Source organism: Alosa pseudoharengus, unplaced genomic scaffold, assembly GCF_046254945.1.
Source record: "Alosa pseudoharengus isolate Yale_2024_CS ecotype anadromous, Long Island Sound unplaced genomic scaffold, YU_APseudo_1.1 YU_APseudo_1.1_scf_2, whole genome shotgun sequence".
Lineage (NCBI taxonomy): Eukaryota > Metazoa > Chordata > Actinopteri > Clupeiformes > Clupeidae > Alosa > Alosa pseudoharengus.
Window position 1 is genome coordinate 52,028,204 of NW_027468663.1, and position 17,500 is coordinate 52,045,703.

Consider the following 17,500-nt stretch of genomic DNA (forward strand, 5'->3'; position numbering starts at 1 on the left):
TTCACAAACCTGCACACACACACTGTTCATTTTGATCTCATTGATGAAGTGATTTATATATGCAGGCATTAGCCACTATGTGTGTTTAATGGATAAAACTGCAAAAGCAAAGGAAAACTAGAGGACTAAGAGGAGATAGAGGGAGAGAGAGAGAGAGAGAGAGCACATCTGCTTACCCTTGGGTGGGGTGCAATACAGGCACACAGACACACACACAGACACACACAGATGTACAAACAGAAACACATGCAATGCCAGACATACGCTCATATACAAGTTCACATCAGTTGTATGTGTCTTCAGTACCAACAACACTAAAAGTGAATAGGGTGCCTATTAAGAATCAGCAGACTAAGCCAAGATACTTGTGTGTGTGTGTGTGTGTGTGTGTGTGTGTGTGTGTGTGAGAGAGAGAGAGAGAGAGAGAGAGAGAACAGACAGTCTCCAGTTGTGTAGTGTGGTTTACAGTAATGTTGATTTAAAGTGTAGTCCTATGATAAGAGGTAGGGGGGTAACAGAGCGGCATCATCAGGTAAGGTTAGGGTTAGATTCAGGTAGGGTTCCATAAAGTGAGCAGCTCGCAGCATGCCAGTTCAGCTGAGTAGCCTACCGCACTGGATTGCATTCTGCACCATGAACCACCTGCGCTGCTTGCGTTAGAGCCAAAGCAACATACAAATGCACTGTTCAATCTCCCCTTTCGCTATGTCCCCATCAGTTACATTAAAGCATAAAACTTATTAAAAGTCTCCCAACACGAGAAGCGGTTCATAAATGGAATCTAGGGATAAAAACAGGAATTGCTTCGAGCATCAGCCGTCATGTGCATCGAACAGGTGGAATGCGTGAGTGCTTAAAAAACACAAACGGTAGCGGGAGGTGGATAGACGGTACGAGACCGGCTTATGACAGCGACGGTGCACGTGTCTTCGGGATGGATCAACTCGCGGGAGACTGAGGTGAGGGCGGTGCGAATTAAACCGGGTGCACGATCGCTTACAGTGGGGGTGGAGGCACGCGGGGATTGTTAATGTCATATCTCCGCAGGAGAATTACAGAAATTACAGAAACACGCATTCATCTTAAACTATAACCAAGTGTGAGCTGTGCGCACAGCATATGTTGTTACAACGCAGGGATTGCCTGAACAGCAATTAAGACGTCTGCTTCAGTTAACGCCAGTTATCGTAAGATACGCAACCAATTCATGCAAATCCTTGTCGGGGTTTCCATGACTAGTTTTTCCTCTGTGGTCATTCACAGCGATCTTAAACGAATTGACAACAATCTTCAAGGATGTGAGTCTGTTGGGGTCATATAACGCAAGAAAGGAAACAGAGTGAGCAGTTTTAAAAGAGATGCTTACCCATGTTTTAAAGGGAGATAGATAGCACGTGTAGTTTCTAATATGACACCTCTAGGCGGAATGTGGTATTTGTTTACTTCATAAACCCACATTTCACTTTCTCACGACCTCTGTAGATACGTTAAAAAAAAAAAAAAAAAGTCTTACCAGCTTTGCATGGATCTTTGTAGTCTATGGTCTCCATCTTCTCTTCTTCATAGTAGTCATAATTGTCCTCGTAGTCTAAGCAATAGTGGACGGATACTTTGCTCCATAAAGTCAATCCAGTCAGTAGAAGGGCGATCCAATGCATCTTAGTTGTAGGTGCCCTCGGTGCGCTGTCCATCTGAAGTTGGGAATGAATGAGTGAGTAGGCTGCCTACCCTCCTCTAGAGGGAAACGATGTGTCCACAGAAGACTCCGAGCGGACAGGAATTTAGAGGCTCATTGCGAAGCGTCGGGTTGTCGGTGTGAGAAGATCATTGGACCGGTAACATAGCTGGCCGGCGAGCAGGCACAGACCCAGACGAGTCGCGAGTCACGACTCAGCTTTGTGCCTCTGCATTTGCGGTTATTTCAAAACACCTGAACTGCCCTGTGCGCGTACTGTGTGTCTTCCCTCCCAACGCGAAATCCCGTGGCTCCTTGCTTGCCCTGCTGAGAGAGAGAGAGAGAGAGAGGGAGGTTGGTCACAGAACAACGTAATTAAGTTGGACAACAACGGAACATCAGTTGGTTTCGTCAAGCAGGGAAGCGACTCTGAGCCAGAGCACTCAAACTTACAGAGATTTGCGTGAACAGTAGGTATGGAGGGCTACTGTTTGATGATGATCTGTTTTGTCGTAAATTAGAGTCAGGGACTCGGCAGGTATTCGATTATCTAGTCAGAGCTAACATACCTATTGGAAAAACAAAGTGGAGCACCATGGTTTAGGACACCTCTCATGTTTTTGTATTTCGTCCCACACTTTGCTGAGCTCTGGGGCGGGTAGAGCGACAGAGGACTGCATAAACTTCCAGTATGATTGCCTAACAACTTGCGAACACCACCACCTCATAAATATTACCCTGTTTCTATTGTTCCAGTCCAGTCAAGCTGGCCTGAGAACGAGACCCGGTAGCAGTAAAACTCGCACGTTCCTTAAAATTTGAGCAATAATCCCGTAAAATGTATTACGCTTGGAGTCGCTGGTTCTGAGCAACGGGGAAGACAGGATGTAGCAGCCAGGTTCCAGGTAGATGAGAGAGGGTCATAAACACTGATTGTAAAGAGTTGAAATGTAGCAATGCACGGGACAAATTATAGTTTAGGCCTACAGAAGCCAGGTAGATGTAAGCAAGACTGTATATCCGCAGTCTCGTTTTCACAGGAAAACCTTAACTGGCCTTTGCAAACTGTAAACACATCGCCTGACACTGACACCATTTAACACCAAGACACTTAGCCTATTTAAATGGCACATGCACAGTACCATACACGCACATAAACACATTCCGTGCTTACATTTATGTTAATGACTCAAATGAACTCACCAGAACGGAAATACAGACCCACTACCCTAATTTGGCATTTTGCAATAAACCTCGATTCGGATAACTTTCGAGAACTAGAGCAAGGACGGACATAGGCCTCTATATCACCAATCCTATATTAACACATCTTCCTTTTTGGCTATCTGAAAGGCTGTTATATTTCGGTGACGTTCCCTGATTTTATGTCATAAACCTAAATCATACGACTGTATTAGGTCATTATTGTACAATCCATTTAATCTAGAAAAATATGTTGTCATGGAAAGCTTTTGAAAAGCGTCGTTTGATCCAAACCACTTTACTGTTGTTGTTTTGCAAACAAGGACAATCGGCAGAGCACTCTGCTTTTGGAACGATTTGGTGTTCATGTATTTTAAGTATCTCCCGTGGACTATCACTGCGTACACCCGAGACGGGTGAGATACGACTGTAGGTGTGCGGGCTATTCACAAGCCAGCGCACAGGCACACCGTTAACTATAAACACACTGTCAAACACAGAAGGTTTCAGTACAATAATGTTTCGTCTCAAGTCACCAAGTCCATAGGGCATGGAGCTGGCCAAGTGCATGAGTAGCCTATGGCAATAATCCATTATCGGAATTAGAAGACCTCGAAAGGAAATAAACAAAAGTTGAATCAATGGCGCAAACGCATCTAAAAATACCACTTAAATTGCGTACCTTTCCAGTGATTCTAGAGTGTTACAGCTTGGCGGTGAGTGTACATCCCGCCCGCTGCCGGACTTGCTCCTTTCTCCTCTTCGTTCCCTGCTGGTGAAAACATTTGGCAAAGCCGGTAAGGGAATATTACCGCGCAGTTTCTGACTGGTACCACTTATTCCCGAACGTGCACATTTCCCGGGGAGAGATTAGCGCGTCTCTCTCTCTCTCTCTCTCTCTCTCTCTCTCTCTCTCAGATTAATCCTCCCCTCTCTCGAGAAGGTAGCTGCGTGCTGACGTCACTCCATCAATCCATCAAGCTGTCCTCAACTTCAGCTGCAGTAACCTGACATCCAAATCCCTGCGGTGCCAAACTCACGCACAATATATCAAGAGTATCAGAAATTCATGGCTCACTGTTGTTAAAATTGCTGGTTATCAGCTATCAGCTAATTATCAGCTATTTTTAATAGCTGATAATTATATTTCCATCAGTCACTGTGGTTCACACATACAGTTGTTACCTATTTTCCCACGAATGCCTATCACACAAATTCCATTGGATACTGTAATATGTTTTTGTTTGTTTAGTCAATGTATTTGTGTGTGTGTGTGTGTGTGTGTATTTTGGTGTTCAGAAGCATTGTGCCCAATGTCTTGCAAGTTAAAATGCATAATGCAGTGTGTAACTAGCTGTTCTACATCAGTGTGTGTGTGTGTGTATGTGTGTGTTTGGCATACATTATCTACTATATGATGTACTGTAGGCTATAGACCCTTTCAATATGCTCCTAGAGGGTTTCTGTTGAAACGTCCAAAACCGATGCAAATACTTTTAAATGAAAATGAATCAGACTTTAGTATAATGTTCTACAAAATGTTGACTTTAAAACATTTTTTCATTTTTGTTTGTCCCCAAATTAACATTAGCTCAATGTTGTTATGTTTTTTTTTTACATGAAATGATTATGACAATATGGCATTGCGCTCTGCTGGGTACAGAAACACAACTAGAGTGAATAAAGGATTTGGAGTTGAGCTACTCTGTGAAGACATCATGGACACCTCTCATAAGTGTACATGGAGATGTTGGTTAGGGTTTGTGTAGTTCCCTTGTGTCAGAAGTCCAGTTCTAGATGTCTGCAGTGGTCCCTGGACAGACAGGGAGTGCTGGACCTGCTGCCCCCTGCTGTCTGGAGGGCAGAGTGCAGGCCAGGGCCACTACACAGAGCTGACCCTATCGGCCTGCTCCTCTCCGCTCTTCCCACAGTCCAGCATTTGGGCCCAGCTATCACGCTATCACACACCAACTTAGTAGCCAAGGGAAGTAAACAAACAAACATGTGCACTATTGGGCGCGCGCGCGCACACACACACACACACACACACACACACACACACACACACAGAGCAAACACCGTACCTATCAAACAAATACAAGAGATAAAGCAAGAAGGATAGTAGAAGGAACACAAAAAACAAAAGAAAAACAAAAAATCTAGAAAACCAAACATGTCTCCACATCTGCCATGATGTCAAGACGGGGGCCTTGGGGTGGTCTGTCTAGCCTGGACTGTGGCAGTTCTGCTCAACTGGAAAACCAATCACAGAAGGCCATCTGACCCGCAGTGAGCTACGTTTCTAACTGTGAGATGGTTCCAGAGAATCAGAGGCTCACAAGAGAAAGGAAGATAGCCTGACGTTGTCATACTCAAATTCTAGTCAGAATATGAATATGAACAGAATATGAACTTCCCGACCTCAAATGTTGTGACTAAGTTCGGCTGGCACCCAGGCTTAAAGGAAGAGGTATAAGTAAAGGAAAGTAAGTTGTATGTTTAAGGAAGAGGTATAAGTAAAGGAAAGTAAGTTGTATGTTTAAGGATTAGGGTATAGAGAAAAGAGTTGGAGACATGAAGAAAGTGGGGATAAATGATCCACTGAAAAGTTGTAGAGGATGAAGTGATTCACTGAAAAGTTGTAGAGGATGGAAAAGTAAGGACTGTGGACATGGATTGTGAAGGAGAAGAAAATAGCAGACAATACACAATGGATAGAGTTGGCCTGAGAGAAGATGCAGGAAAAGAACGAGTGGTGATATATGAAGAGGAGAGAAGTGTGGAAACTTTTTTAAAGGAGTATCAGCATTCTAGTGTATTGTGCCTTGAGCTTTGGGTGCCTGGCTCGTGTAGCTGAGATGAATGGCTCTGGCTGTAATTGTCTGCTGGCTATTTAAGGACATATTGATCCCAGCCACTTGGGATCTCTTGAAAGCACTTCGCCAGCAACTACACTCCCGGGCCATTGACCCCACCTAAAGAAAGAAGCAGAAAATCAACAAAACCCAGCTATTCTAGGCTCAGACTGTGCAATTATGCAATTGTTATACGCTTCATTTGAAACACTTACAGTAGTTTGGTGCAGCATTGGGAAGTTTCCTACCAGCTGCCCGCTGTGGCCTGCTGCATAGTGAAGCCATTTCAATGTCAGATTATGTGTGTGTGTGTCCGTGTATGTGCATGCTTTTTTCAATATTTTTGTTATCAGTCATCAGTTTAGTGACACAAATGTGTCATGTCTTGTACACTCTATAATAAAACTTTTGTTGATTAAAATGCCTAAAGTGCCTAAAATGATTTGCCACAAATTTTGCAGCCGTTGGATGGTGTTGATTGTGTATGTGATGTGATGTGATGTGTGTGTGTGTGTGTGCGTGTGTTACAGTGCACGTACAATGACTTCCATCCAGAAAATCACCAAACAAAGGGGATTTTCTTCCTGGAAGCATGTAGTGACCACATGTATTAGCTATGTTTGTGAGGAGTATGTCAAGCTACAGACCCAACAGTGGATAAGTGTGTGTGTGTGTGTGTGTGTGTGTCACACTGTTATAAAGACACACATGGAGACAGCCACTAACAAACACTGTCTCTCTCTCTCTCTCTCTCTCTCTCTCTCTCTCCCTCTTGTCCCGTATGTGTGTGTGTGTGTGTATGTGCGTGCACATGTGTGTGTGAGGGAGAGAGCATGGGGTGAAGGGCTATGAACCTCGACCTCTTGCTGTGGCCCATAGTTCTGCGCAGTGCAGCATACTCAGAAAGTAAACACAGTGAGAGCCAACAGGAAGAGGATTTCCTCTGCACAAACTACTCTGTGTGTGTTTGTGTGTGTGTGTGTTTGTGTGTGGGTGTGTGTGTGTGTGTGTGTGTGCTCATGTCTGCGTACGCATGTGTAGATTGCATGTGTGTAAGAGAGAGTTTGTGAGTCTGAACGGGTCTGATCTGATCATGTTAACACTTGCCATTTCCTATCTTGCAAGGACGTTCATGCACATGCACACACACACACACACACTCTCTCCCTCTCTCTTTCTCTCTCTCTCTCTTTCCCCCCTCTCTCAGCATTCATAAACTCTCTCTCCCCCATTCTCTCCCTTGTTTGGTATCAGAATATGAATTATTGAATTATTGAAATTCCAGTGTTTGTGATAGATAAAAAACGGATGTCTCAAATATCTATTGTGGTTGTCTGTGTGTACAAGCAGAGGGGTTGGGTTTGGGGGCACACAGTTCCTTAGCCAGCACACAGTACTGAATAACAAAACTGAATTACTGCTTTACGAAATGAGAATGAGCTGTCCCACAGTTGACAAATCCATGAGAGGACAGAAGAGTGGGGAGTGGAGGCCTGGAGAAGGCCTGGAGAAGAGTAGGGGAGAACAAAGGTGAAAATGATGAAGACAGTAGAGGCTCTAGACCAGATTACTGTAATGCTTCCACCCATAAAGGATATCTAAACAGGTTTATATAGGTTAACATCTAGTTTGCCTGTGTCTTCAGGTCTGTTCGCTTTCTCTCTACCTCTGTGTACTTTATTCAGACACGTAGAAAGATGTGTGAGGGTCCTGGTGTAACCGAGCAAGTCTGAGAAAACAATTTTCTCAATTCATCATAAGCTCTTCACGCCAAGAGCAACAAGGTTTTTGCAGGACAACTGAGAAGAGATGGACGAGGCTCCACATGGTGATAAGTAATCCCCCTGGTTCACTCTCTCTGATCTCGCAGCTTTCTCTCTTCCTCCGACCCCCCTTCAACAATTGCCCAGTGAGTGGTCCACTCTAGATAAGAAGAGAGCTTTGCGGGTCGGACCATGTGGCCTTGGCAACGGGGGGTGTTGTTCCGTGGCAGAGGTGGCAAGACAGAGAGGAAGTGGCACTGTACCGGCGTGGAGAGGACATCCGTGTTTATAGATGGGGGCTGAGGAAAGCGCTGTTGTGGGGGGTTGAATGGCAATTCCAGCTTTTAAAGGAGGGCTCATATCGTTCATTGTCAAAAAACTCAGCAGGCGGTATATTCTTTTATGAACGGAACATGAGCTGCAGTGTTTTGGAATTTCAAGGGCAAGGTTAACCACCACAGCCTGCAGACAATTCTGGGATAGTCTCCCTAACTCAGATGTGAAAAGCTGTGTGTGTGTGTGCGTGTGTGTCTGTTTGTGCGTGTGCTTTCCAACTTCTACATCCTTCTTAGTTTTTGGTAATTGAAATAATCCATTGAAATGCACTCCCATATTCTATATTGTTTTGAACAGAGAGCTCCTTTTAGTAGAATAGTCAGTATAATGCACAGCATATACTTAGTAGTTGAACAGTATAAGTGTTGACTAATATGATCCTGATCCTCCAGCAGGGTGAGAAGGGGAAAGCATCTCTGCATCACTCTTTCAAATGATTCTCAGCTGAAAACTTTATTATTTTTCTTTTTACTGGCTTTGTGTTGATGGATTGTGAGAATAGGGAGCTGTGTGAGAATAGGGATCTGTGTGAGAATAGGGACCTAGTGAGAATAGAGACCTAGTGAGAATAGGGAGCTGTGAGAATAGGGACCTAGTGAGAATAGGGAGCTGTGAGAATAGGGAGCTGTGTGAGAATAGGGAGCTGTGTGAGATTAGGGAGCTGTGTGAGATTAGGGACCTAGTGAGAATAGGGAGCTGTATGGGAATAGGGACCTAGTGAGAATAGGGAGCCGTGTGAGAATAGGGAGCTAGTGAGAATAGGGACCTGTGAGAATAGGGAGATGTGTGAGAATAGGGAGCTGTGTGAGAATAGGGAGCTGTGAGAATAGGGAGCTGTGTGAGAATAGGGAGCTGTGAGAATTGGGAGCTGTGTGAGAATAGTGAGAATAGGGAGCTGTGAGAATAGGGAGCTGTGTCAGAATAGGCAGCTGTGTGAGAATAAGGAGCTGTGTGAGAATAGTGAGAATAGGGAGCTAGTGAGAATAGGGAGCTGTGTCAGAATAGGGAGCTCTGTGAAGAAGCTTCTGGAAAAGCAGTGTGATCTTGTGCCCTTTTTGTGTCACCTCAGTGAGGACCTCTGCAGTAGAGAAAAGACCAGGGATGAGAGTATGGTTATTTTACTGTTACATGTTATTCTATTAACATAAAAATTATACCTGCATTTGTTTTGTCAGATATTGTATTATTCATAAGATTATAGTATTTACTTTATATAATTTTTATCTAGTGTAAATAGCCATCCAAATATCTGGCCTTTTTCATTTTTATGAAAGAATATCTGCCAACCCAGACTTTTTATGGCGCTGAAGTGAACTACTGGATGAAACTGAGCGACCTTCCCATGTCCCTGTCACTTGTGCACATCTCCAGATGACCACACCATTGATTAGCCTCCCACTAGCAAGGACAATAAGGCAAGACAGAGAGAGCCAGGACATCAGAAGACAACTGAAATCAATAATTGAGGGGAACTAAGTTCTTATCCTACAAATCTATATGTGCAATAACCTTAGAATTATTCTAATGATATTATAGCCTGGATATAAACGATATAGGACATTTCACCTTTGGTTTGTGGAAATATGTTTTTAGGCTCTTCAAGTAGGCAATAGTGTGTGTCCTTATATTTTGTGAAGGTTGTTATGCAGAAGATGTGTGTTTGTGAATGTGTGTTTGTATTTATGTTTGTTTGTGTGTGTGTGTGTGTGTCTACACAAACACATGAGGTGATTTCAGGGAGCAGGTGCTCAGAAGGATGAGAGTCAAACTCAGGCTGGCTCTGTTGCCAAGGGCAGCTCTGCATGAGAGGTTACAATTGGCCAGACAAAAGCCAACTCTGTGGAGAACAAGCAAAATGCTTGAGTGCATGCCCCCCCCCCCACCCCCACACACACACACACACAAACACACACACACACACACACACACACTCATCATCAACATGAATACAGTCAACATCTATAGGGAAAACAAGGGAAATGAGAAACCAGAGGACATTTGAACTGACATCACATGATAAAAAGATAGATTCAATAAGATACAATAATGAATACATCAAAAGAGGAGGGGGAGGGTACATCAATGTGGAGGTGGACATGAAGGATCTAGAATTAACAGCAATAAAAACAAAAGAGTAATAATATCATGATGTCGCTCTCTCTCTCCTTCTCTCTCTCTCCTTCTCTCTCTCTCTCTCTCCTTCTCTCTCTCTCTCTCTCTATCTCTCTCTCCTCTCTCTCTCTATCTCTCTCTCTCTCTCTCCTTCTCTATCTCTCTATCTCTCTCTCTCTCCTTCTCTCTCTCTCTCTCTCTCTCTCTCCTTCTCTCTCTATCTCTCTCCTCTCTCTCTCTCTCTCTCTCTCTCTCTCTCTCTCTTGCTATTCATCCTGAGTTCACACACTGTAAAGTCAGCTTAATTCGCTGAATGGGATGGCATTCTTCGTCTCATGCACACAGAGAGGCTAGCGTGATGGCAGGAGGGCTGATGAAAGAGAGGAGAGCAAGACCACCCATAAGAACAGAGGAGCAATAGAGAATGAGAGAGAAAGAGAGGAGAGAGAGAGGGAGGGAGAGAGAAAGAGGGATTTGAAACTGGTCTTCAGTCAAAGCAGACCTTTCGCCCCTTCACACACAGAAATACAGACACATGGTGTGCAAGAACTCTGGCAGAGACCCCCTCTCCTTCATTAGCCACGAGCTCTTTGGTTTTGTTTTTGGAATGCTATCGTTTCTCTCCTGGAGGGGCTGTTCTCCTCTCTCCAGCCTCGGCTCGGAGATGGAACTGGAGATGAGATGGACCGATGGCCCAGTGGTGTTAGGGAACATTCCCCTGGGACACTGGGAGAGCTCTGGGCTAGACCCGGATGCCCTCCTGTGAGATGACCGGGAGATCTGGAGCAGAACACAGATGATTAAATCACACCAACATGTGGAAGAGAGTGAAGCCAAAGCTAATGTACGTCTGAGAGCTTTGATGGCGAATCACTGTTCAATTACTAATGCAGATCTAGGAGGAGGAGGAAGGCATTCATGAAAAGATGGACTTCGTCTGTGTATGGGGATCGGTTGTGTGTGCACCCTCTGCAGACAACCACACACCACACACACACACACACACACATACACACACACACACACACACACATACAGAGAAGTCTGTAAGAGCTTTGATTACCAATCAGTGTTAGAAGGAAGAGGAGGAGGTAGGGATTAATGAAAAGTTGGAAATATGTTGCTTGTGTACACATGCACACACATGCACACTCACACACACTACAAATCTAAGTCTGTAAATTGATAACCAATCAATATTAGATTACTAATACAGTGTTAGGAGGAGGAGGAGGAAGGCAATAGGTTTTATGTGTGAATACAGAGAGAGAGAGAGAGAGAGAGAGAGACACACACACACAGACACACACACACACCATTGACCCAACTTCTCTAGCCTTAGCAGGCTACAGTGTATTATTTTTTTCCAAAGCTGATCACTGCCCTCTAGTGTATCCATATAATTAGTGCAGACTCAGATATGGCATAGCCAGGAGACAGAATATGCTTTCCTTTAGCATTCACTCTGAACAGGTGATTCCATACATTGCTTGTTCACAGTATTTTTTTGTTAAAAGGTGAAATATATTCTCTATGCTGTGAAGGTGGACACATTCTTAACAAAATACTTGAATTCTGGAATGAAGAAGAAAATATACATATATGTGTGTTGTCGCTTGATGCACTTTGAATTTGTGAACTTTTCTTCTGCACTGAAAAATGTAAACGGATGTAAAAACACTAATTTGGGACAAAACATGCTTGATGGGCGGTTAAGAAACTCAGACACCCATAACAAATTGATCACCAAAAAGCGTTTCAGACCTAATACATATTTATTGCTAATTGGAGCAGGAATGTGTGGTGCTATTGATCTGCAGAATAAACAGTTAAGTTAGTTCAGCACAGAGCCTCTCATGGGACCTTCTGGGAGGAAACTCTGCAGGTGAGAAGAGGACAGAGCTTCTGCTCTGAGCAGGCCTTTTTCACTGCTCCAGGTGAGAAGAGGACAGAGCTTCTGCTCTGAGCAGGCCTTTTTCACTGCTGCTTGCTGTTCTGGAATTTTTGAACTGTAGCGACTCGGTGAAGTCTTGAGTTGTGACTGTCAGTATGGCATGGGCATCATGCCTTAATCACATTAGTAGAGATTATATCTCATTTATATGTACCACCCTTTCATCCTAGTAATGTGTATTCATGAATTATTCTTAGCAACCTCAAGGTGTATCTAGCACAAATACCACTTATGGACAAAGTAATGACACAGTTCAGCTCAAGATTAGAGCTAGCTCTGATCAGTATTATATCATCCCCATCCTGATCATTATTGCTGTTGGAAATATAATCTGGTTGATTTAGTAACTTTTATTGTCAGACCATTTTAACAGACTAAGACGGAGATGTCTTTCATATGGAGGGACACTGTAGAGGAACAGCTACCGAACTGGACAGCTGATTCACCTCATTGTCCACTCTACTGTAAGGCCTCTTAGACCCAGAAGGATGACCACACCACTGAGCAGAATGACAACAGATAGAAGGGCCTTTATTGGTCAAATAATCTCAGCTCATTTCATTGGCATTCATGATCACTTGACCGGGTCAGTGAGTCCAAGCGCAGAGCTTAGTGATGGATATCCTCACGATGGACACCCTTGGCTCAGGTCAAAGGTGACGGGAAAACCTGGAGTAACATCAATTGGAGGGAGCAGAGGAAATCATGTCTGTATGTGTGGGTATGTGTGTGTGTGTGTGTGTGTGTATGTGTGGTATGTGTGTGTGTGTGTGTGTGTTTGTGTGGTATGTGTGTGTGTGTGTGTGTGTGTATGTGTGGTATGTGTGTGTGTGTGTGTGTGGGTATGTGTGTGTGTATGTGTGTGTGTGTGTGTGTGTGTGTTCGTGTCTGTGTGTGTGTGTGGGTATGTGTGTGTGTGTGTGTGTGTGTATGTGTCTGTGTGTGTGTATGTGTGTGTGTGTGTGTGCTTAGTGGGATGTTCCCTTGTGTGTATGACTGTACATATTTAATACTTAAATACTAAACTCAGAAACTTGGATAGAATGGGACTGATAAAAATGTTTGTATATAATAGTGCATGTTCATGTGTGTAAAACTGTGTGCATGTCATGGCGTACATTATTTTCCTCTATGTTACATTACTTGTGCAGCAGATACAACCAACCCTACATATCTTAGCCTATTTGGTACTGTAGTAAAATAACATTAATTACATTGTGCTGTTGTATTAAAATTTGAATTATACTGATAAGTTTAGTATACCAGCCCACTGCCTATGATATAGTTATGTTTAAATTCTAAATTCATTCTTTCATTTGAAAGTTCCATTTTCCCTTTAGTTAGGAAAGTCTGTGTCTGTGTGTGTGTCTGTGTGTGTGTGTGTGTATGTGTGTGTGTGTATGTGTGTCTGTGTCTGCGTGTCTGTGTCTGTGTGTACTCTGTATATGTGAGTGTGTATGTAGTGTCTTTGTACAAGCATCATTCATAATTATTATCATCATTATAGCATACATTCAACACAACACAGTGTCCTGATTGATTATAGATTTGGTGACCATGATTACAGAAAACCTCACATGAACAAGGAAGAACACAACTTCACAAAGGAGGGCAGTCTGCACCACATACTGCCAATAAGAGTGTGTGTGTGTGTGTGTGTGTGTGTGTGTGTGTGTGTGTGTGTGTGTGTGTGTGTGTGTGTGTAAGAGCATTTCTCTGTGTGTGTGTGTGTGTGTGTGTGTAAGAGCATTTTGTGTGTGTGTGTGTGTGTGTGTGTCTGTGTGTGCGCGTTCCTCTATGCACACAATATCAGTGTTTCTGACTGCACAATAGTTGTGTGTTTATGTCGTTGTCTAGTTTAGGGGTGAGGCTGGTGTATGACTCCACAAAACACAAATAGGCAGCTTATACTTATTACAAGAACATTAAAGATAATTGTTAAAAACAGAAATTAAAAGCCAAATAAAATTGGTGCATTCATTACAGCAAGTGAGCAGACATACAAGAGACTAAATATTTTACATCTCAATGGCTCACACGGCAGCAGCCAATCAGACATGAGATATGAGGATGGCGACCAATTAGAAGTTCAGTGTCTCTGACATCATCTTCCACCAGTCCATAAGCTCCTCCTTTTCTTCCTCTTTCCTCTCCTCCAGAGACTCCAGCTCAAAGTCCAGCTGAAAAAGGAGAAGGAGAGATGGGAGGGCAGAGGAGGCTCCGTCACCTGTCTGTCACCACACTGCACATAGCTGTACATACTATTCACATCTGTCTTTAAGGTTCACACTAAATATCCATATTTAGTCTGTTATTCTTATTATATATTCTGTTACAGTAATACACTGCACATATCTATATTATTCTTACTACTATTATAATGTTACTGCTACTGCACTACACATATCTGTACATGTTGTTCATATTACATACCTGTACCTATAGCCATATTTATAGTTACTGCTTAAGGTTACTGCTAATACACTGCACATATTTATATTTAATTTATATTACTGTAAACCACCTTCTGTAAAACAACTGTATACTACTGTCTACTGCACTATATATCCTGTCCTGTCTATGCACCACTTTTCTATACTTTGTATATCACATTGCACTTTTCTGCTTTTTTGCACTTCTGGTTAAACGCAAACTGCATTTCGTTGTATTTGTACTTGTACTCTGCACAATGATAATAAAGTTGAATCTAATCTAATCTGAAAGAATGAAATGGGTACTATTTTCAATTTTTATTTCCCCCACATTTGTACTTGTGCTACCAGGCGTTGCCTGCATGTGAGCTAATAGGTTACCCGTGCGGCAGGACTGTAGGGAACAGCCACTTTCTTGATGACTGTGAGGTAGCCGGGCACTGAGGCTGACACCTTGTAGTTCCCAGGAGCCAGAAGACGCCAGTAATCACCATCCTTAGCTGAGAATAAGGGGACACAGTTAGTCTAATACAGTAGGACCAGCAGAAATGGCATTCTTTAGCATGTAATATCAGTACTGTCCACTAGATGGCAAAATACACTTTTTATTTACTTGACAGCCCATTCTGAAGTAAGAGAAAATCAACCTTGTCAATTAAAATAAAGCCTGGTCACTATTTATTAAGATCAGTTTTTTTTGTACTGTGAATTTATATTTTATACTGTATGTACAGCCAAAATAATATACACTGAATAACACTAGCTAGTACAGATTAACCACATTCCATGAACTTGAGCATTTCAGCAGAAGTGTTATATATTGTGTGCATCTATAGGCTACCTGTGGTCATGTCATGATCGATGCCTTCCACAGACACAGAGGCGTTGGAGATTGGGTTACCCTGGAGATCCCTCACAAAGCCAAAGACCCCACGGTGGACCTGCAGACAAAACATTACATATGCATATGAGAAAGTCTCACTCACTCACTAAAACATTACATATGCATATGAGACAAAGTCTCTCTCACTCACTAAAACATTACATATGCATATGAGACAAAGTCTCTCTCACTCACTAAAACATTACATATGCATATGAGACAAAGTCTCTCTCACTTACTCACTCACTCACTAAAACATAAATGGTAATACTCATGAATACATCTGCGCACACACCTGCTCTATGTAGGTGACGAGTGAGTCCTTGTTCTGCTCCCAGTAGGACTTGAGGGTGTCCTCAGGAGGGAACTTCTCACAGCTCAGCTCCAGAGTGATCTCAAAGCAGTTACTGCTCAGATAGTTAAAGTCCTGCATGCCTGCAGTCACACACAATGGAACAGTTATAGGTTTCATTCAATATACAATAACAGTCAAAAATGTTGAAACGTAGGCTAGTGCGGAAATGTATGCACATCTATACAAATTTGACAGATGCTGGATACTAGCAAATACGTAGAAAGAAGAAAGGATATCCGCACACTGTCTTGTATGCTCCCAGTTTAATGGTAGGCCAGGTTACAACGTTTCCACCACTCGGGCCTTCGCCAGGTACAACCACGTTCAGGTGGTTGAGGGAATGCCAAGAGTGTGAATGCTGTCGTCATAGCAAACGTTTATAAACAAATAATATCATAACAAAAGTGTACACTACTGGGGCGTATTCCAGAAAGGAGGTTTAACAAACACTGAGATAAAACTTAACCTCTGGATTGTGTGAACCTGTGGCGACTAAACCCGAACTGTCGGTTCCAAAACACCGGTTACCAATTAGTTCAATCAGCCCTGTGTTAGTTAACCTAGAGTTGTGCGCGTTCACGGCGAACTTATAAAGGCATCATCTATTGAGAGTCAAAACCATGAGTGAAACCGGCGAAACAAAGAGCACCGTATTTTTCAGAGGCGGAGTAGCAAGTTTTCCTCGAGGCTTACGAGGAGGAGAGAACTGTAATAACAAAACAGAGCAATACTTGAGCGTCTGCCAAGGAACGACACCCTGCATGGCATAGAATAGCCTAACTGACCGTGTAAATGTAGGAAAGCCTATTAATGTCAAAAGCACAATTAAATAGCTTAAATTAGTGGACATTACATAGGCCTATTGACTGCTTTAAATGATGCTTTCTAAAAACTAGCCTACCTTGTCACAGATTGAGTGGGCTATAGACTCCTTGAGAATCTCAAATGTAATTTTCTATTTTAAAGCGGGTTCTGCAGCTGTGGGCCAAGTTAAACCTTTGCGCTCCAGCATCGGAAGGGTGATGAGTGTCGGAAGGCATGGGTAGCCTCTATCCCCCAGTAGCCTACCCATCAAGTTCTCCTGTAATTGCACATATAACATTAAGTTACAGCCTACACATGAATTAGTCTGTAGTGGATCTGATAATATTCTAGTAAGGTATAGGCCTAACGCACCCGGTTGAAATGTGTCGCTCAAATTAGATTCCCGGTACATCCTGGCATCGTTTAGGCCTTCTGGGCCCTGCCATTTCGCCTCCACGTTTGTGATAAGATGTGAAGCATCACATATATTCTGGCAATTATTAAAATAAAAATGTGTTTTAAGCACCAACACCATTAAGAGAGCATCCAAGAGAGTGGCCTATGACCTATCCATTCGACCTTAATGTGAGGACATTCTGAAAAAGCCAAAGCCCGTTAATTGAAAGCTCACCAGCAAAAACAGCCTATTGTCGGGGCACATTTGGAAAACTTAATAAGTGATGCTGACCTGCCAGTAGGTGAAACTACACTTTAATGATCCTCATGGGTTTGTGTCCAGGAAAACGAATGAAGTAAAAACATTAAAGATTTTTTTTATTCTATTCTAATCCACGATGCGTAATGTAGGGATGGAGAATGCTTTTCAAGTAGCCTATATTTAGGATTCAGCTGAAAAACTGTAGCGCTCTTGCAAAACTCGTTTAGAAAAGAAAGGATATCATGTGATGTTGTGGTCTTATCGCCCTCTCACGGTGAATTGCACGGATGAATATTACATGATTTTGTGCTTCTTTGTCAATCAGACCTTCGTCAAAATGAAACGCCATTGTGTGACAAGTGTAAAAATATCGGCCTGGATGAACATGCACTGAAATAATCGAACATAATTGAACATAACCTGAACAAAACCTACCCCCTACCAGGTTAAGTTCAGAGCCTATGTACCAT

At 42.9% G+C, this 17,500-nt stretch overlaps 2 protein-coding genes across 2 annotated transcripts in view; both read right to left on the reverse strand.

Annotated features, from left to right (window-relative positions):
- tll1 (tolloid-like 1) overlaps positions 1–3,619 on the reverse strand; it is a 48,914-nt gene extending 45,295 nt beyond the window's left edge. Inside the window, exons 1-2 of the mRNA XM_076295467.1 lie at positions 3,561–3,619; positions 1,514–1,999 (exon numbers count right to left, since the gene is read on the reverse strand). Coding sequence (XP_076151582.1) covers positions 1,514–1,691 — 178 coding nt within the window. The 5' untranslated portion in view covers positions 1,692–1,999; positions 3,561–3,619. The remainder of the gene's footprint in view (positions 1–1,513; positions 2,000–3,560) is intronic.
- An 8,789-nt stretch (positions 3,620–12,408) lies between these two features.
- The window catches only part of cpe (carboxypeptidase E), a 25,001-nt gene continuing 19,909 nt past the window's right edge, over positions 12,409–17,500 (reverse strand). Inside the window, exons 6-9 of the mRNA XM_076295468.1 lie at positions 15,509–15,648; positions 15,172–15,271; positions 14,712–14,830; positions 12,409–14,078 (exon numbers count right to left, since the gene is read on the reverse strand). Coding sequence (XP_076151583.1) covers positions 13,980–14,078; positions 14,712–14,830; positions 15,172–15,271; positions 15,509–15,648 — 458 coding nt within the window. The 3' untranslated portion in view covers positions 12,409–13,979. The remainder of the gene's footprint in view (positions 14,079–14,711; positions 14,831–15,171; positions 15,272–15,508; positions 15,649–17,500) is intronic.